This window comes from Sminthopsis crassicaudata, chromosome 3 (assembly GCF_048593235.1).
Source record: "Sminthopsis crassicaudata isolate SCR6 chromosome 3, ASM4859323v1, whole genome shotgun sequence".
NCBI classification, from domain to species: domain Eukaryota; kingdom Metazoa; phylum Chordata; class Mammalia; order Dasyuromorphia; family Dasyuridae; genus Sminthopsis; species Sminthopsis crassicaudata.
In genome coordinates, this window is record NC_133619.1 from 614,886,891 (window position 1) to 614,907,273 (window position 20,383).

The following is a 20,383-nucleotide window of genomic DNA, read 5'->3' on the forward strand; positions in this document are numbered from 1 at the left end:
TCTAGATCTTATGATTCTAATTAAAAGAACACAAGACAGGAAGTCAGGTGAACCATTTTCTAGCTGCCTGACCCTGGACAAGTTGGCTTCTTTGAGCCTCAATTTCCATATGTATAAAATAAAATGAAGATAATCATAGTTGCAAGAGCCTGATATCTCTCCTAATCTTAGACAAATCTTCTAGCTTCTCCAAGCCTCAGTTTCCCTATCTGTAAAATGAGGGAGTCAGACAAGATGACCTCTGAGGAGAGAGGGAAGGAAAGAGGAGGGAAAGAGGGTAGAAGAGAGATGGAGGGAGAGCGGGAAGGAGAGAGGAAAAGAGGGAGGGAGAGAAAAGAAGAGAGGGAGAGTCTTCTGGCTATGATTCAGTGATCCTTGTATTCAGATCCTGACTCCAATGCTTATACTGGCTGTGGGATCATGGGACAAATAATTTGACTGGGAAAGTTGGGCTAATGATGGTAGTAGCTGCCTCAATGGGATCATGGAGCTCCAATCAGATGTTTGTAAGGGATTTTGCAAATTTGAATGCACCATATAAATGTTGAGTGTTGCTGGCAGTGAGGATAACAGCAATAAGCTGCTGGTTCTCACCTGTAGTAAAGGAAATGATTCTTTTGTTCCCTACAAATGGGGATAGTAGAAGGTTGAGTTGAGTTGGGAGGTAGGGATATAGCGAGTGGGAAAAGAGAAGTAGCATGCTGGACACTGCTAGGTTCTTGTTCCTCACTCCCAAATCTCCTTGGGACGCACCAGTGACTGACTCTGAGTCAGATGAGTGTATTTATGCTTTTATTGACCATCTAAGAGGTGGGGGCCAGGTTCTTGTTTTCCACTCCCAGACCCCCTTTGATTGCCCAATGACTGACCCCGAGTCAGGTAATAAGTTTGTTTATGCTTTTATTGACCAACTAGGAGATGATGGGCAACTCAATGACCATCATCCTGCAACATTCTCAGAACAGATCTTGAAAGGATCCTCACCAAGGGGAATCCCTAGGTGACAGTCCAGGGCTGTGGTCTTGGGAGTCCTCCCTCCTTCTCCTTCTTCTCTCACATGAATCATTGCACAGCCCTCCTGAATCCTGGCATGGAAGCAGAGAACTCTCTGACGAGGGACTTTAGGGAAGACCCCGGCCATTATATTCACCCCCTTCCCCACACCTTGAGCTCCATGATGCTTTATGGTATCATCTGGCTCCATTGGAACTCTCTCCTGACCAAAATCTGGGTTGTGGAATAGGGGTGGGGGATGATGGGACTGGGGATAAATGGGAATCACTAGGACTTGTTCATTTCCAAACTGGCCCCTGGCCCATGGCATCCCCAGAGGAACCATTGGTGATACAACAGAAAGTGCCCTGTACCAGAAGATTTGGATTCTACTCTTAACTGCTTCAAGAACTCTTTGGGAGATAATGAGCAAAAATTGGAGCTGAGGGATATGGATTCATTTCCTGTCCCTCACTTAATGTCCTGCATCTTTTTGAGGAATCCATTTAACCTGAGTCTCAGTTTCTATAGCTATAAAATGAAGGGATTGGAATAGATGGGCAGGGGTTGGGCAGAACATCCTGGCTTGCCCTTCTAGAGCTGAGAATTTGGGAATTTTTTTCTCTATACTTGTTTTCCATATCCATAACATGTGGGAGGGAAGATGGGGAAGGAGGCAAGTTAAACAACCTTGGTGGCTCTCAGTTTACTCATTTGTAAAAATAGAGTTGGGCTAGATGATCTCTAGCCTTAGGATATCCTAAAGTCCCATGACATGAACTCTTCTTGTTCCAGGGGATAATATCAGACTCCAAAAGTTAACTCCCTGGGCCGCTGAGACCAAAAAAGAAAAAAATGAACTACATGCACAGTCCTGATGCTGATGAGCAGAGACAGAGCAAGATCCTTCCCCCTCCTATGGAATTAAGGACAATTAGAAGGAATTAAGCCCCACCTTCTAAGATAAGTCAATGTGTTTCTCCCTTTCTGAATATTTGGACTCTCCATCCCGATGTCTCTGGAAGGATCTGGTTTAGTGGGAGGACAACTGGCCTCTGAGTCAAGAAATGTGGGTACACATCTGAGCTCCATCCTGTGTGTATGGCCCTGAACAAGTCGTTTCCTGCTTGATCCTTAATTCCCTCATTTCTAAGATGGGGAAGATAATCACCCCACCACCAACTGGGGTTTCCAAAGAAAGAGAAATGGAGCTGACTTCTTGTCATTCATTGCTCCTCCATCTGAATCCCATGTCAAAAAACCCTGTCACTAGTTACAGCAGTAACTAAGCAGCCCGATCCGGAATTTCTGGGCCTTGGTAAGTGCTTGGTCTTCAACCAGTGTTTCAGAACAGCAGCAGGAGCCCCCACAGACACTCCATCATGCACTCCTCTCACAGACAGCACGACACAGGACAATGGGCAAAGAAATGATGGAGTGGAGATCAGGAAGAAAGTGAAATGATTCAAGCTTCAGCCTCGCTCCAGTCAGCTCTTCCCAGGACTCCCCAGCCTCACACTGACTGGCTTTCTCCTCTGGACCAGCTGGGAGCACTCAGCACTTTGAGGCCGGAAACAGGCGGTGTCCATAATTAGGGGTTCCCCCCTCCCGCCCAATAAAGTAGCAATCTGCCTGGGAACAGAGTTAGCTATTAAAGGGATATTTTTTGTTATTGTTTTTTGTAGGACCTTTCTCTTCAATCCACTGAGACAATGGTAAAGTGAGAATCGGGGTGCAGCAAGAGAGACAGAGACAGAGACAGACAGAGAGACAAAGAGAGAGACAGAGAGAGGCAGGAGACAGAGACAGAGACAGACAGAGAGACAGAGAGAGACAGAAAAAGGGAGAGAATCTGAGATATCCAGGGGATTCACTGTGGGAGGAATCAACTGGCTGGCCAGTACCAGACTCACACTGTTAAGATCTGCTGGATTAATACCTAGAATATAAGAGACCTAGAAGATAGGAGATGTTGTAGTGGGGCAAGTGGTAGGGACAATTAAGTCTTGATGCTGGGAAGCTTCCTAAGAATGAATTATCCCAGAGAAGGCTGACCTCGGGAGGGAGTGTTCTCCCCATCAGTGGATGAATTCAAGTAGAAGTCTCTGTAGATGACCTTTTGGGGATGTCATAGAGGAGATCTTTATTCATTCATTCTACATTAAAGTTAGGTGAATTCTCAGGACCTCTCCCACTCTGAGAGTCTTTGGTTGTGTGATCCAAAGTCCCGGCTATGCTATTATCTTGAGATGTGATCTTGAAAGTCACTTCCCTATTCTGGACCTCAGTTCTTCTCTTCTGTAAAATGGAACATTGAATCTTATCCAGCATTAAGATTCCATGATCCCACATGATCCTAAAACTGGGAAAATCAAAACCCACCAGCTGATCCCATCCAGCATGGTGGACACACCATACACACACACACACACACACACACACACACACACACACACACACACACGATGCTTGTCCATTTAGGTCTGGAATAGAACACAAGGACCATTGAGTATCTTTGAGAAGGACCATTTGGACTTGTAGAGAAAAGGCAAAAAAGAGAACTGAGGGGATGTCTTCATTGAAGATTGGATGGACCAGTTAATGCCATCTTTCTCCAAAAAGAAGGTGAAAAATCCCACAGATATCCTGTAGTGATGATTAGGGCCTGGTGACTGGGGGGCCTATGCTCCAGGATGCCGCTGATGGCCTCTTTCCAAGACAGGTGGGCAATCCTCCTCCCCATGCTGATGTTCTTGTGAGGAAGATAAGGAGGAGATGGTGGGAGGGAATCCAGCTCAGGGAATCATGTTCCACCACTTAAAAGAGAAAGGTTTCCGTCGGACATTGGTGCCACAGTGGATCTCGCCCATTAGCACGTGGTAGGATTGGTAATCATCAATGAAAGTGCACTTGAGTCCCAGTGGATGCAGCAAGTCCTGGACCTTCTGTTCCAGACAGCAGCGCCCATTAATGATGGGTCCAAAGGGCTTGGGAATCCCCAAGAACTTCCCCAAAACGATCATGTTTACCTATAGTAGGAAAAGACAGGGAAGGTGACATAGAGACTGTACTCAGAAGATGAAGATTCACCAGTTGAGTCTACCTTTGGGTTCAAGGCACTTAGTTTGGGATAATAATAAGAGCAATGGACCTGGGTTCAAGTCCCAGTTTTCCTACATATGACATGTGTAATGTGTAAGTTGCTTCCCTTTCCTGGACCTCAGTTTTCCCAACTGTAAAACTGTAGAGCAGGACCAGCTCTGTCAGTGGGATTGCAAGTATCTTTCCACTTTTGACGGCGGAATATTCCCAGATAGTTCCCTAGTGGAATCTAAGCTTGGATTCCATAATGGGCTCCCAGACTCAGGTGATAAGATCAGCTCCCAGCCCCTCCCAAGAGTGACACACTCACAAGACCTTTGGATTCCCAGTGAGATCACATCACCAGATCTAGCTAGTCAGCTCCCCTTTGCTAATTAGGGCCTCCTCAACAAAAGGCAGCCCTGTTTCCCAAGCAGGCAAGAAGTCAGGGAATAGCTGAGGAAGCAGCATATATTTTTAAGTGGGCAGGAAGGAATGGCCCATTCCCACACGGGTTCAAGAACTACAGATCCCTGAATTACAGCATCTTAGAGTGGATGGAACCCCCAGATACCATCTAGTCCAGTCTCCATCAGTGAAATAAGGTCATTAATTCTAGCTTTGAAGATTTCCAGAAGAGGTCAACCACCACCTCCAAAAGTAACCCACTTTTGAAGAGCTCTTCCACTTAAGAAGTTGTTTTTTTTCCCTCCCTTCCTTTGAGGAGATAGCTTTCCTGTCTGCAGCTTCTATCACCCATTCTTAATTTCTTCCTCTGAACTCAAGCAGAAAAAGTCCAAGCCCCTCTTCTATACAGCTACCCTTTAGATGCTTGTAGTTTTTCCATCCCCTCAGTCTTCTCTTCTCCAAACTAAATCTCCTAATTCCTTCAGTTGAATTTCATCTGGGATCACAGATTCAGAGCTGGAAGAGACCTTAGAGGTCATCTTGAAGAATCCTCTCATTTTATGAATGAAGAAACTGAGGCTTGCCCAGTGTCCCACAGGTGCCAGGGTCAGAATTTGAGTTCAAGTTCTCCTGATACCAGATTTAGCACTCTTTCCACTGCACCAAAGTGAGGCAGAGAATAAGCATTTTCCAGAGAAGATCCAGAAAGATTCACGAGAAAGGAAGGGGAGGAGAAATCTTTAATGGATTGCTCTCCCCAATTTTTCTGGATTTTCCCATGTTTTTGACCCCATCCTCCCAAGTTACTTTCATAATTGTTTTGAATTTGGACTCCTTCCCCCTCCCTCAGGCTTCCCACCTTTCTCCCACCTCCATCCTTGTATTTGCTGGATATTCCCAAAAAGGCGACCATGGAATACTGAGTTCTGCCCTAAGGGAGAGGAAGGTTCTCCCTGGCAGCTCATGCCAGTTCCCTCACCATGTCAGGGAAGAAGGCCTCTGCATAGGATTCGCTGAGCTTGAAGAGCTGGGGGATGTCGACGATGTCACTCTCTGACAGACCCAGCTCTCGTTTCAGGACCTCACGGTTCCAGTCAATGCATTTCTGAGCAGAAGGTGGATAGGGAGGGTACAGACAATGAGTGCTATAGGATCTAGAGCTGGAAAGAACTTTCAAAATCATTTGATCTCCTGTCCACCCATTTTCCAAAAGAAAAGCCAAGATCCAAATTGGAAATGACCTATACAAAGTCACACAGCTAGGCAATAAGAGAGCTTACAATCAAACCCACGACTTTACTTCCAAATCCTCCTTCCACTATATTAAATCCTTGGCCCCCACCAATAAAAATGGAGAATAGAAGAAAGATCTTATTCTTCAACTAGGGGCTTCTGGGAACATCCAGCACAGTGTGCTGGGGGGAAAAGTAAAGCTAGGAAAGAAAATCCTACTGTAGACCCATCTCGCCAATCTATCTGAAGGTTGCTCCTTCCTAAGATTTTCTTTTCTCCATCAACTGGACCCCACCACCTACATTCCCCCAATAGGAATCCATTGAAGTGAGCTTTAGCTCTCCTTGCTAGAACCTTGATTTCCTTATTAGATCAAGACCCCAGTGGATTTTCCCAACAACACCCCCAGATTCTTCCCCCACCCTGATTTTTTTTTACCCACTTCAGGAGTCCCTTCCCAAGAGCTGCAATTTCTCCCTCTCTTTCTCTGTTCTGATATTCAAGGCAAACTCCACCTAATCCTGGGAGTCCTGATCATCCTAAGGTCCATTCTCTCTAACTTTCCTGCTATGGGAAGAGGGAGAAGAAAAATAAGGGAAAAGAAAGGGTTAAACAACCCTATTCAGAGTCACAACTAAGGTAAGACAATTGGGACTTTGGCCCGAGGGTGACATATTTTATAGGATGCTAACAACTCTCGAAGTCCTTCAGCCATATAGGAACAACAGATCTTAACATCTAATTAATAAGAATAATAAATTAAAATAGGAAGCTACCATGATGGGCATAGACATCTCCCATCTCACCCTGCTGCCCCCAACCTTGACATGTAGTGCTCTCCTCAAAAGTGACTGGCTCAGTAGACAGTAGTCTAGGATCTGTTTCCTACTCTCAGTGTGTGGGGGGGGGGGGTCTCTCATCACACTTCCCCTGCCAAAAATGAGTGCACGCTTCTGGCCACTTGCCAAGAGTACAAAGATTCCTGATTATGGCTCTGTCCTTTATGGGCAGTAGGAAAGCAACTTTACAATTTGATTATAGTTCTTTGAATATCTGTGTGGGCACCTTTAACTTTACTCTATGGAAGTTCCCTATGCTCAGGGGCTACATGTGTCCCTCCTCAAACTGAGAATTCCCTGAGGGCAGGGAGATTTTTAGAGATGGAATCTATGTCTTCCTTCTTCATACTATAAGGTCTTTGAGATCCTTGAGAGCAGGAATTATGTCACTGTTGGACTGAGAATTCCTGAGCAGAACAGAATCTTCTTCGCCCACTGCCCCCCAAGGCTGGGGATTGATTCCCTGAGTGCAAAACCTGAATCTTCTCCCCACCCCCAGCTGGGGATTCTTTAAGGATCAAATCTGTATCTCTCCCAAAGTTTTTCCTCTCAAGTTGATGGCTCCCTCAGGGAAAGACATGTCTCCTTTGAACTACCATGGCTGGTGGTTGTCCTTTGTACTTGAAGAGGACCAAAATAACATCATTAGAGTCCAGTTACAGTGTGTCTGATTGTGGCTGATCAAACCAATATGAGCTGGGAACGCTCCGCCATAGATTGGACATAAATAGTCCCCTGTGAACATTTGGACTACTATGCTCCCCTACACTTCCCCGACAAGCTCTCCCAAATACCCTGGACAGAGCCAGCAAAAGCCCCAGTTGTGTCAAGACCCTGATTATTCTTGTCATTCCAAAGAAGCCTCTTCTTACCCACCTCAGTAGTAAGTCCCTCACCTGCGCAAAACGATTGTCACTTCTAAGACTTTTGTCATTCAGCATCTCATCAATGGTTATTTTTTTCTTTCCCCTTTTTAATCCTGCAAGAGAGGCCATAGAATCAACTTGGAATCAATTGTTTTTGTTGTTGTTGTTATTGTTTTATTTTTTTTTAAGGAAGAGGAGAGGGCCTTCAAACTTTAAGCTAGTGAGTTCAACTTAGATTTCTGGCAAAATTCTAGAACCCACTATTAAAGAGATGGTTTGTGAATGCTTAGAAAAAGATGTGGTGATCATGAAGAGCCAGCAGGTCTGCAAGAAGAACAAATCAGCCTCATTTCCTTTCCTTATTTCATAGGGTGACCAAACAGGTGGATCAAGGAAATGCCACAGACATAGTATATTTGGATGTCAGCCAAGCATCTGCCAGTCTTTTGTGTTTCCTTGTGATTTTAAAAGACGGAAAGAGGTGGCTTAGAGAAGAGAGGGATTGAGAACTAGTTGAATGGTTGGACCTAAAAAGAAATCCTTATTGGACTAAGCTTGAAGGAAGGTTTCCAGTAGAGTTCCACTCCATGGTCTTTGACCGTTTTCCCCTTCAGTGTTTTTATTGATAACCTAAATGAAGGTCCAGATGGGATAATTATCAAATTTAGATATGACATCAACTTGGGAGCAGCAACAAACATACATGATAGAGTTGGGAATCAAAGAATACTAGACAGGGGTAGGGTCCTACCTCTTAAATTGCCCCCATCATCTTAGGATCAATTTGAAAGGAGAATGAACAATTAATGGAGTGAGGATGTTCCCACAACCTGGTACTCAATTAATATAATTCGGTCCAATATGACTTTTCCCACAGGCTCTGTCCCCTTTTGGGCCTCCAGTCCAATTTTGCAAATATAGAAACTATTAAAATACAATTGTTCTAAGCCAACAAATCAAACTAGTACACAGCAAGAGAACCCGTGTCTCAGTGTTTCCATCTTCATTTCATTGATGCATTCCATTCCAACTTCTTATTTGCTCTTCTCTCCTCTCCAGTTTTAAATACTTTCTCACTTCTTTCCATCTTTTGTATAAGAAAAAGAACTTCAAAGAAAAAAGACACTCTTCTGTTTGGGAAATAGCGTAACCCAGAAGATCTGAGTTCAGCTCTTGTCTCAGACACTCAAACACAAAATGTCAGGGCTGGGAAGGATCTTAAAACATAAGATAATTAAAAGTAGAAGAGTCCTTAAAATGAATTTAGCCCAACCTCTTCAATTTATAGAAGGGGAAACTGAGGCTCAGAGAGCAGTGACTTGCCCAAGATAATAAATATCAATTGAGAGCTTTTTTGTATCTAGAATTTTGAAATGATTCCTATTTTTCAGACATCACAGCAATCACTTCTGATATCTCTTTTAGTTTCTTGGAGTCTGACTTGTCTCATCTGTAAAAGGAGTGGGTCAGAGTTGATGGCCTTTAAGATCCCATCAGGCCTTCAAGCAATCAATGGTGCTGTGATCTCTGGCTTTGATATGTAGGAAGGCAACTAGAAGTCCTGGGTTCTAATTCCTCAAAGGGTCACTGATAGTCTTAGGGTTTCAGGCAAATTAACCAGCTTCTTGTTCCACAGATCCCTTCCCCTGTAAAAGGAGAATCATCACCCCTCACTCCCAAACAGGGATGTTTGGGGAATTAATTAAAGTTTATTCCACATCCCCAGAGATCTTTAGATGCAGCTGGTATGTTAATGTTGAACCCAGTGATTAAGTGATGTTTATGAAACACAAAGAGATCAAAAGATGAAAGAGGCAAGATATGATTACGTTTAATAGCAACTCACCTTCAAATTGGGTGGCAGCCCCATAGCCCTCATCCTTCTTCTCCTGAAAGAGTTTGAAGCAAGCATCGGGGCTAGCCAGTAGCAGCCGGAAACCCTGCCAGGAAAGAGGACACCTTAGTCACAGATTTATAATTGGAGAAAGCACTTAAGACCAAGAATGTTTGAACTGGGAGGAGCCTTAGGAAAGAGAATGTCAGTACTGGGAGGAGCCTTAGAACATAAAATGTCAGAGCTGGACAGGATATTAGAGCATGTAATATCAGAGCTGGGAGGAGCCTTAGAAAATGGAATGTCAGAGCTGGGAGGAACCTTAGAACCCAGGATGTCAGAGCTGGGAAGGACCTTAAAACATAAGATATAAGAAGTAGAAGAGTCCTTAAAGTGAATTAGCCCAACCTCTTCAATTTACAGAAGGGGAAACTGGGGCTCAGAGAGCAGTGACTTGCCCAAGATCATAAAGTAATAAGTAAGGGCCCTCAAAAGAAGATTCTTCTAAAAAGCCTAAGCTCTGAATTTTTTGGCCAAAGGCAGATTTCTGAGAAAAACCAGAAATCTTCCCCTCCATTATTGCAGAATGCAAGAGAAAAGTTTGCTTTAATATCTTATCTCCTGTAGGAAGCCTTGCCATCACCTTGCTCTGGTTCCCCATTTGTCCCCATTAAAATCATGAGTGGACATTAGGCAAATGCAGTTGAAGGTGGGAGCAGTGTAGAGGGCAGTTCACCATAGATACATTTGCATCAGAAAATAGAGTGGATTGCATGGACAATAGTCCCCAACTTGTAACTGCTAGCTGGTAGAAAGTGAGGGGAAGGCAGGCCCAAGGACAGTTAAGAGCAACAGGTGAAGGGCCACGAGTAGTTTTGGCAAAGTGATATGGGACTATAGAGGATCTTGAGACAAAAGCAGGAAATGTGACTTATGGGTTTCAGCACCCTGGACAAAGCCCCATTAACCCAGCCTTGGTTACTGTTCGGGAACACATAACTTAATGCTCGTTTATTTAAATTCACCACTCTACAGTTACCATGATAATCATCCAAGCTAAGGAAGGAAATAAGGGACTCAGGACACCGTACCTTTGGTCCAGGAGCAGGAACAAAGCTGAGGAACTCATCCACGTGGCCCACGCTTAACCAGTCAGAATAGAGTTCCACGGGGGACTGCACCTTCTGGGCATACAGAAAGTTCCTGACGACCTTAGCCATCCGGCGACCACCTGACCTGGCACCCAAGGGAGAAAGATCATTGTCACAGCAAAGCAGGACAGGGGAGAATCCTGCCAATCTAGAGAAGGTTACCTAATGCAGTAGGACTTCCAAAGACATCCACCCTGTGATGATTATCACCTTTGTCTTTTTCTCCCTGGAAACTCCATCCAGAAAGGACCCAAAATCATAAGTCCCATGTCCAAGACCAGGAGACCTGACACCATCATTTGGGCATTTTCTTCCTTGTTGATTAAATAGCTCATTCACATTCATTCTTCCCCTTCTTTTATCTCTAATTTTCTTTCTCCCATTTCTCCCTTCCATCCTTATTTCTTTTCTCCTCCCATCTCTTTGCTTTGAGTTGTCATTGTTTTTTCTCCCCTCCTCTCCTTTTCTAAAAGTCTTCTCTTCAGAAAGAGAATCAGATAGCTAGGGGACATAATAGATAGACCACTAAGTCTGGAGTCAGGAAGACCTGAGTTCAAAACCAGCCTCAGATATTTACTAGCTATGTAACCCTGGATACATCACTTTCACCTGTCTGCCTCAGTCTCCTCAACTGTAAAATCAGAATAATAGTGCCTCCCAGAGTTGTTATGAGAACAGTAAGGTGCTTAATAAATATTTGTTTTCTTCCCCCCTTTCTCAAAGCTCTTCTACTCTCAACTCCTCTCTTTTTTCCCCCCAAAGAGAATATAATATAAGAAGAGAGAAAATATGAGATGAGGGAAAGGTTACTCTCAGAATATCTGGAAACTCAAATAAAGAAGAGAAAAACAGTTACCATAGAAGAGGTAGTGATCTCACCTCAGAGAGGGAGACTAACCGACATGCTAACCTCACTTGACCAAAATAGGATTAGGATAAATAGGATTAGGATAAAGGTATCTTCTAACTATCAACCTAAAAAGCAGGATTTCTTCCTGTGGGGGCAGGGATTCTGCCTTACGTAAAGAGGTAATGTCAAGACTAGACCAGAGGGAGCAGTGTGACAGAAGCCAAAACAGAAAGACTTCGTGGGAAATGGAGTGAGATCCAAACCATTGTGATATTTTATTCTTTGAAATGAATTCATTTAACTGTAAATAGTTGCTAAACAAGTTTGGGTGGGTGTGTTGGCTTTCCAGATTGTTTTCAGTAAAACATTTAAAAATATTTCATATAAAAAAATTTAGAGTAAATATGTTTTCTTTAGGCTGAAGAAACAATGTATCTCATAAAAGAAAAAAAAAAGAAAGGGAGAAACAAAGGAAGGAAGGGAGAGAGAGAGAAAGGAAGGAAAAAAGAAGGAAAGAAGGAAGGGAGAGAGAGGAAGGGAGGAAGAAAGAAAGAAAGAAAGAAAGAAAGAAAGAAAGAAAGAAAGAAAGAAAGAAAGAAAGAAAGAAAGAAAGAAAGAAAGAAAGAAAGAAAGAAAGAAAGAAAGAAAGAAAGAAAGAAAGAAAGAAAGAAAGAAAGAAAAAAAAAGGGAGAAAGGAAGGAAGGAAAGTAGGGAGAGAGAAAAAAGAAAAAGAGAGAAAGGAAGGAAGAAAAGAGGGAAGGCATAGAGGAATGGAGAGAAGGAGGAAGGAAGGAATGAAGGAAGGGAGGAAGGAAGAAAAGAAGAAAGGAAGAAGGGAGGAAGGAAGAAAAAGAGGGAGGCAAGGAAAGAAGGAGGGAGAAAAGGAGGGAAGGAAGGGAAAAAAAAGGAAGGAAAATTAAGGGTTGGACCTTGATGATTGAAGAGAAAACGGGTAATTTTTAAGAAATCAGATCTTTAAGAAATCAACCAGTCCCGCCCCACCCCCATCTTTAGGAATTCCAGGTATTATTTCCATTTTCACGGATGAGCTCAGGGAGACTCAGAAAGTTTCAATGATTAGGAAGCAGGCTGACGGCCTCCTGGCTCAGCGATCTTATCTGCGAAGCATAAGCATGTCTAAGGAATCTATGATGCTGAACTGCTTGGAAGACAGAAACAGACCCAGAATCCTCCAGATAAAGTTCTCCTGTGACAGCCCATCCCTAACAGCTGCTTTGTAGGTTAAAGGGCGGAGCTGTCCCCGGGACCCTAGGTCTAGGAATGGTCACCTCACGCCTATAGAAGTCTCCACCAGAGGGAGCACATGTTCAAAGAATCAGCTCTTGGGGAGATCCTAGACAACCAGCGATGGAAGAGCCTTCAGAACATAGATCGTTAGAAATGGAAGAGAACTCGGAATATAGAATAATGTAGGTGGGAGAACAGAGGATGTCAAAGCTGGAAGATCGTTTAGAACAGAGAATTAGAGCTAGAGAAGTCTCCAGAGGTCTCATCCTCCCGCATCCCTGCAAAGTTCAAAGGGGAGAAATAATTGGGCTAAAGTTAGCCCCACAGCCAGGAGTAGATCTGCTCAGGCGTCATGCCTGATCTTTCGTCTGCACCCTAACTCCTCTCACAGACAGCACAACACGGGACAATGGGCAAAGGTACACTGGCTTGGGGGGGATGGATGGACAAGAAGACCCAGGACAGAAAGCAATGGTTGGGAAACCCCTGGAAAACCTGCCCTGGAATGGCAAGGAGACAAACTCATATCTCAACTACTTCATACTTCATAACTTTGTTATATTATATCATATTATATTTTAAAGTACTTGTTATCTTCCCCATTAGAATATAAGTTCATCGTGTAAAGGGAATCTTTCCTTCTTTGTACTTGAACCCTGTTCCTAGCACAGTGCCTGGCACATAGTAGGCAATCTCTTCTCCATTTCTCATAGTAGGGGTTCTTTCTCTGGGAGTGGATAAATGAGCTCTTTGGGGCTCAACCCAACCCCTCCACTCCCAGTGGGGAAGGTTGGTGGGCAGCCCTGAAATCTCTACCACAAATCCTCATCCTCACCCCTCCATGCGTCTCTCTGTGGAGCTCATACCCCAAACTTCTCGTTGGGATATCAGCTCTGCCCTCCCCCCAAAACAAGCAACATCTTCACATGGGCAGGTCCAGAAAGAGCCCAGTAGGGAGCAAGCAGTCCATCACGTGGGTCGTGCTCTCTAGGGTTCCCTGCCACTGGATTTCAGAATCAAGCCACGATGTGAGTGTTTTAGCTATGAATCACCAAATAGCTTAGTGCTCCGCTCCTGACCTTGTAAACATGGCAGCAGCTCAGCCCTGAGTACCCCAACTACGCTGCGTGGATTTGGTCCAGAGCCAGAAAGAGGCCCCCGCCCAGTCCAGTCCTAGAGATTGTAAATGAAAGAGCTCTTTGGATTTCTGGACTCAGTCTCTCAGTCTCTTTGACCTTAGAACTCTCTCTGAGATCCAGATCTCTCTGCTTCCAGATTCTGATGTTGGAGAGCACGTGACAAGAGGGCCAGCCCCCAGCTCCATTTGACCTTACAGTGACATGAGCTCAAACAGCCATTATCTTGGGAAGGACTTCATTAGGGGCTGCACAGATCCCTCCCACAGCACACTCCATTCCCTGGGAGCCGGAGGTGGGTGGATGTCCATGTGCTGGAGCTCTCTGGAGGTTCCCACTGAGAACACATGGGTGATATTCAACCCGAGGGGTGGAGCAGAAGTTGTTTAAGCCCCCAAAGCCTTGTTTTCTGACAGATTCAAACCAGCAGGTTCTTGTTTGATCACTTCTGTCATTCTGGCATCTTAACCAACCACTCAATCATCCTAAGTCGGTCCCCAGGCTGGGAGAATGCTGAGCTGTATCCCAGCAACATTTGCTGTATAGTCATATAGACCTTTGTGAAACCCAGGATCATTAAGCAAGAAGGAATCGATGAGTCTCTTTCCCTTCCTATATCCAAGGCTGCCCAATAGCTCTCCCACCCACCGAGTCAACAAGGTCACTACTTTCAGAGCTAAAAGGAAATCTTAAAACAATATCAGAAGTAAAAAAAAAAAAAAAGACCTTAGACCCCAGAACTTGAGAAAGACCTTAAAAAAGAATCTCAAAGCTGTTAATGACCTCAAAATGTGAGTGTTAAGAGGGGCTTTAGAATGTCAAATTTCAGAATGTGAAAGGAGGCTAGAACATAATGCCAAAGCTTAAAATATAGACTGTCAGAGATTGGAAAGAATCTGGGGATACAGGTTTTAAGAGGTAAGAGGAACTTTTAAAAGATATCAAAGTTAGAAGCTATCTTTTTTTTTTTTTTTCTTGAGGCAATTGGGGTTAAGTGACTTGCCCAGGGTCACACAGGTAGGAAGTGTTAAGTGTCCGAGACCAGATTTGAACTCGGGTCCTTCTGAATTCAAGGCTGGTGCTCTCTCCACTGCGCCATCCAGCTGCCCCCAAATGTTATGATTTTAAAGTCTATAATACACTCTTTCCAATCTTCTAAATTCCAACATTCTATGACCTTACTACCTGTGCAGTCTCGATTAAGCCAGCTTGTGCCTCAGTGTCCTCATCTGAGCATCTGAGTTGGTCTAGATAATCATTAAGGTCCTTCACAGTTTTAGATTTCAACCATTCTCTGATTAGCTTTATTAGCCTCTGTGCCTAATAATAAATAATAATAATAATAACCAAATGGCTTGGGTGCTGGTTGGAGAGAGTTATAGGTAGTCCCGCCCCTTATCCCCTTCCCTCCTCATTCTCCCCCATGGCCACCCCCTTACTTGGGGAAGCTGCTCCCAATGAGGATTCTGCCCAGTGGATATTCCTTCCCCCGGACAGTGACAGGTGGACTAACATCGAGGTTTCCAAAGGAGTCAAGGCTGGAGACGCCTCCATGAGCAGGCTCTCGGGTCACATAACCAAAGTCGGGGCCCTGGGGAGAGAGGGAGCAAAGCCCCACCAGGGTCAGGGAAGGGAAACAGGACAAGGAAGAAAGGGGAGAAACTGCAGGATCTTCTACACCTCTGCTGAGTCTCCTTCCCTGCATTGAGCCTCCACCCTTGGAACATGCATCACGGAATACCTCAATCATCCAGAATGGACTAGGACCCCTGCCACATACCAGGACCCTCTTAACGGGAAAATTCTTCAGCCCTCTGTTCCGAGGAGAATCGAAGACAACCGGAAAAGCTTTGTGAGGCGCTTCTATGTAGCCAAACTCCATTTCATCCTGAGGAAGTGAGAGGCAGGAACAAATCCAATTATAGTCACATCATGGTCAGATAGAAGATGTTACGGTGTGGTGGGGAAAGCACTGGTTCTGAAGTCAGAGAACTCAAGTTCAAATCCTACCTCTGGCACTTATTACCTATGCAACTTTGAATAGGCTCCTCAACTCATCGGGTTTCAATTTCTTCATTTATAAAATGGGTGCATTGGACGAGAGGCTCTCTAAGGGTCCTTCTAATTCTGGATCACTGACCCAATGACCCATTTCTAGAATGCTTTGAGGTTACAAAACACTTTTCTCACAAGATTTTTCTGAGGTTGGAAGACTATGATGGGATCCTAGATCAAGAGTTGGAAGGGTCCCAAGAGCTTGTCTGTTCCAAGTCTCATATTTTACAGTTAAGAAAACTTAAAAAGTTTTAAGTAAAATTTTAAAGAGCTTAGGAATCACATTGGCAATAATTGGTAAAATAATTGGTAAAAAATTAATTGGTTAAAAAAAAAAAAAAAGAATTTGAGCCCAGGCACTGGGGCAGCTAGGTGGTCCAGTGGATAGGATACTTGGAGTCAGGAAGACTTCTTTCCCTGAGTCCAAATCCAGCCTCAGACTATTACTAACTGTGTGACCTTGGCCAAGTCACTTTACCCTGTTTGCCTTGGTTTTCCCAAGGAAAAGGAAATGGGAAGCCAGTCCAGTACCTTTGCCAAGAAAACCCCAAAGAGTCACGAAGAGGCAGACACAACTGAATAACAGCAACAACAAACCAAGTCTTTCCATTGTGCCATTGTATCATTCCCATTTAACAGATTCAAGTCAATTCAACAAATGCTGATCAATCACTTATGGGAAGATATTGTGTCAGGGCCTGGAAATACCTGAAATATTTAAGGAAATTGTTATTTTCTCAAGGGTTAGGAACTCGACTTAGTAGGCACATTGAGGCTAGGTAATGGATCAAGAGTCATGTGGCTGGTAAATGGCTGGGGAAGGACATCATCGTCTCCTCTTCACCATGCTGCTTCTATTAGTCCTGGCATACTAAGACAAAAGTATTACGGTGCTTGCCTCCAGAGGGAATTTGGAGAAGTGGGGCTTTGCCGAGGGTCACCCAGCTTGTTGCTTGTTGCTGAGTCTCTTCAATAATGGCCCCCATTGGGGTTTTCTTGGCAGAGATATTGAGTGGATTGCCATTTCCCCTGAGCTCATTTGACAGATGAGGAAGTTTTAGAGACTAGACTTGAACCCAGATCTCCCAGTGCTTTTTCCATCATAGTATATGAAGAAACCTGGGCTGGGGTTCAGGATGTGGGATAAAAGGCAATCAAGAGGAGTCTGACTTGTGTGGACGCAGGTTGAGTGAGAACTCTGCGATCTAAAGGCACCGAATGGGGTCTGAGTTGGGACTTGTGTTCCAGAGTAGAGTAAGGTAAGAGGGTGATGGAAACCACATAGACCCACTGGCCCCAGAAGCCCTGAACCCCAACTTTATTTGGGGAAGGGGGTGGGGGAGGATTACCCAGACCAACAATTTTACCAGTATAGAAATTCCCAATGTGGGAACTCTTTCCATCCACAGAAATCAGAAACTGCTCTGTGACTTACTCAGGAGTTAATTGCAAGGACACTTGGAGGTACTTGTATCCATGGTGCCCTGACTCCAAGGCTAGCCCTCCATCCACTATACCAACTCTCCTCTCTCACACTAGCTTAACAAAAGCCATTTTGGGAAAGACAAGGGCCTGTTTTGACATCATACGTCTTACTTTCCCCATAGAAGTCACTGTAGGATCGGAACAATCCTCCATCCCTGCCCCTACTCCACCCTTAGCTGGCTGGGTCAAGCCCTCAAAAGTCAAATGTTTGCAAGTTCAAGCAATGTTAGGAAAAAGTCAAAGAGCCAGCTTTGCGCTCTCTCTCTCTGTCTCTCTCTTCTCTCTCCTCTCTCTGTCTCTCTTTCTCCTCTCTCTCTCCTCTCTCTCTTTTGTCTCTCTCTCTCATCTCTCTCTCTTACTCAATCTCTCTCTCTCTCATCTCTCTGTCTGTCTCTCTGTCTCTCTCTCTTTCTCTCTCTCTCTCGTCTCTCTCTCTCAATCTCTCTTTCTCTGTCTCTCTCTCTCTCGTCTCTCTCTTTCATCTCTCTTTCTATCATCTCTCTCTCTTTCTCAATCTCTCTCTCTGTCTCTCTCTTTCTCTCTCTCATCTCTCTCTCTTGTCTCTCTCTCTTTCTCAATCTCTCTCTCTCATCTCTCTCTTTCATCTCTCTCTCTGTCTCTGTCTCTGTCTCTCTCTGTCTCTCTCTCTCTCTCTCTCTCTCTCTCTCTCCTCTCTCTCTCATCTCTCTCTCTTACTCAATCTCTCTCTCTCTCGTCTCTCTGTCTGTCTCTCTGTCTCTCTCTCTTTCTCTCTCTCTCTTTCATCTCTCTCTCTGTCTCTCTGTCTCTCTCTGTCTCTGTCTCTCTCTCTGTCTCTGTCTCTCTCTCCTCCTCTCTCTCTCTCTCTCTCTCTCTCTCTCTCTCTCTCTCTCTCTCAATCTCTCTTTCTCTGTCTCTCTCTTTCTCTGTCTCTCTCTCTCATCTCTCTCTCTCTCTGTCTCTGTCTCTCTGTCTCTCTCTCTTTCTCAATCTCTCTCTCTCGTCTCTCTCTCTCTCTCTCTTTCTCTCTCTCTCGTCTCTCTCTTTCATCTCTCTCTCTCTGTCTCTGTCTCTCTCTCTTTCTCAATCTCTCTCTCGTCTCTCTCTTTCATCTCTCTCTCTCTCTGTCTCTCTCTCTTTCTCTCTCTTTCTCTCTCTCGTCTCTCTCTTTCTCTCTCTCTCTCTCTTTCTCTCTCTCTCGTCTCTCTCTTTCATCTCTCTTTCTCTCGTCTCTCTCTCTCTTTCTCAATCTCTCTCTCTGTCTCTCTCTTTCTCTCTCTCGTCTCTCTCTCTTGTCTCTCTCTCTTTCTCAATCTCTCTCTCATCTCTCTCTTTCATCTCTCTCTCTCTGTCTCTGTCTCTCTGTCTCTCTCTCTCTCTGTCTCTCTCTCTCTTTCTCACACACACACACACACACACACACACACACACACACACACACACACACACACACCCTTCTGACATGGGTTGTTCCCCATGATTTGTCCTTCCACCCAGGTTACCTGGATCCAGCGATCATTTCGGTTATCCACCAATGGACAGATGATCAGTTGACACTTAGCCTTCAATGTCAAGTAGGTCATAGCATCAAGAAAGTCAGCCTGGAATGATTCTCGCTCCACAAGACTGAGAATGGGCCGAGAAGGAAGAAATGTCAAATAAAAGACTTTATTAATAAACTCTTGTCATATTTGGTTACCAGATCCACCCTAAAAAGGATCTTCCAATTGTTAATCTACTTGGGGCAAGGAGAAGGCCGGACCCAAATCAGAAGCAAGAGGTCCAAAGCACAGGGACAAGGATGAGGTTTGTTGTATAAAAAGGTAAAGTTGTTCAGTTGTTCCATCAATGGCTTGTGGATAAAAACCATAGCCTATGGAATCATAAACTGTCAGGGCTGGGAGGGCCCTTAGGACACAGACTGTCAGAGCTGGGAGGGCCCTTAGAACATGGGATGTCAGAGCTGAAAGCGCCCTTAGAACACAGAATGTCAGAGCACAGAAAGAATCTGAGAACATAGAATGCCATAGAACATGAAATGTCAGAGCTGAGAGGACCCTTAGAAAATAAAATTTCAAACCTTGGAGGGTCTTAGAACATTGAACATTAAAGATAAAATATTTTGAACATAAGATGTCACAGAATCAATGTCCATGTTATAATGTTGTATCTAAGTTTATACATGCATTAGAGAAGAGTTCTAAGTTTCAATCATTCATTCAAGTAGCATTTATTAAAGACTTATTCTATGCAAGACATTATAGACTGGGGGGAGATAGTTCTTGCCCTCAGAGTGTTTATAATTTAATAAATCATAAAATGCACATAAAAATTTTTATTTACAAAAATTGTCTAATTACTATTTCTAACATATATAGAATCATTTCAAAAGTAATGGAAAAGGCAGGCATCCTTGCTCTACAGTTACATGGGAAATTCTAGTATTTATCTATATATATTATATATCCAGTATATATGTAGAATTCTAGTATTTCTCCAATGCAATTCATATGGCTTTGGAAATATATATATATTTAAATTCTTTTTCTAAATTTGAAAAAATTATTTCAAAAGTTTTCCATGGCTCTGATTTTTGAGATATAGCATGAATAAGGGTTGTAATTTGTCATTTTCTGCATTTATTAATAAAAAATAAGATTTCAGAGCTAAAAAGAAACTTTAGAAAATAGAAGGGAAGTTAGGAAATTGGCTATTGGAGTTGGAAGGGAATTCCTCATATTTAAAGTTGATTGTCCTGAGGTAAGGAAAGGAAGTGATTTTCAAGGCCAAACAGGAAGTCAATGGCAAAAGAGGCTTCGAAGCCAGGGCTCTTGGCTGCCAAAGACCAAACCAACCTGTGGGATCACTCCCTTCATGTCTGACATGACAGGAGTTTTGCCTTAAGTTCTAACCTCTTACCTAATGATCTGGGGAGGACTTCTGATAGTCAGCCCTGCTGAGCCTAAAAACAGGCTCCCCGGATAAATCTTATTCTCCAGGCTGGAGGCAGGGACTGTGACTCACGGAAGGAAAGGAAATGATTGGGCTCAGTCCAAACAGAACATCGAGAGCAGAACCAGGGAATGAGACTCAGAAGCACCAGCTGACATCTTCTGCCAGAACCAAAGGCCCAAGCACCAGATCCTGTGTTAGGGAGCTCCTTCTGTTTTCCCTTCTTTCAGACCTCCCAAGAGAGAGGCTGCCCAGGCTCCCTCACTTGCCCCT

The 20,383-nt window shown here is 44.0% G+C and overlaps 1 protein-coding gene across 2 annotated transcripts in view; it reads right to left on the reverse strand.

The window, feature by feature from the left end:
* Nucleotides 1-887: 887 nt before the first annotated feature.
* The window catches only part of LOC141564084 (protein-arginine deiminase type-1-like), a 386,771-nt gene continuing 367,275 nt past the window's right edge, over nucleotides 888-20,383 (reverse strand). Inside the window, exons 10-17 of one of the 2 annotated variants that reach the window (XM_074306120.1) lie at nucleotides 18,661-18,784; nucleotides 15,420-15,527; nucleotides 15,079-15,230; nucleotides 10,346-10,490; nucleotides 9,267-9,360; nucleotides 7,451-7,533; nucleotides 5,462-5,587; nucleotides 888-4,022 (exon numbers count right to left, since the gene is read on the reverse strand). In XM_074306120.1, the coding sequence (XP_074162221.1) occupies nucleotides 3,789-4,022; nucleotides 5,462-5,587; nucleotides 7,451-7,533; nucleotides 9,267-9,360; nucleotides 10,346-10,490; nucleotides 15,079-15,230; nucleotides 15,420-15,527; nucleotides 18,661-18,784 (1,066 nt within the window). In that variant the 3' untranslated portion in view covers nucleotides 888-3,788. The remainder of the gene's footprint in view (nucleotides 4,023-5,461; nucleotides 5,588-7,450; nucleotides 7,534-9,266; nucleotides 9,361-10,345; nucleotides 10,491-15,078; nucleotides 15,231-15,419; nucleotides 15,528-18,660; nucleotides 18,785-20,383) is intronic. The other variant, XM_074306121.1, reaches the window with a different exon arrangement.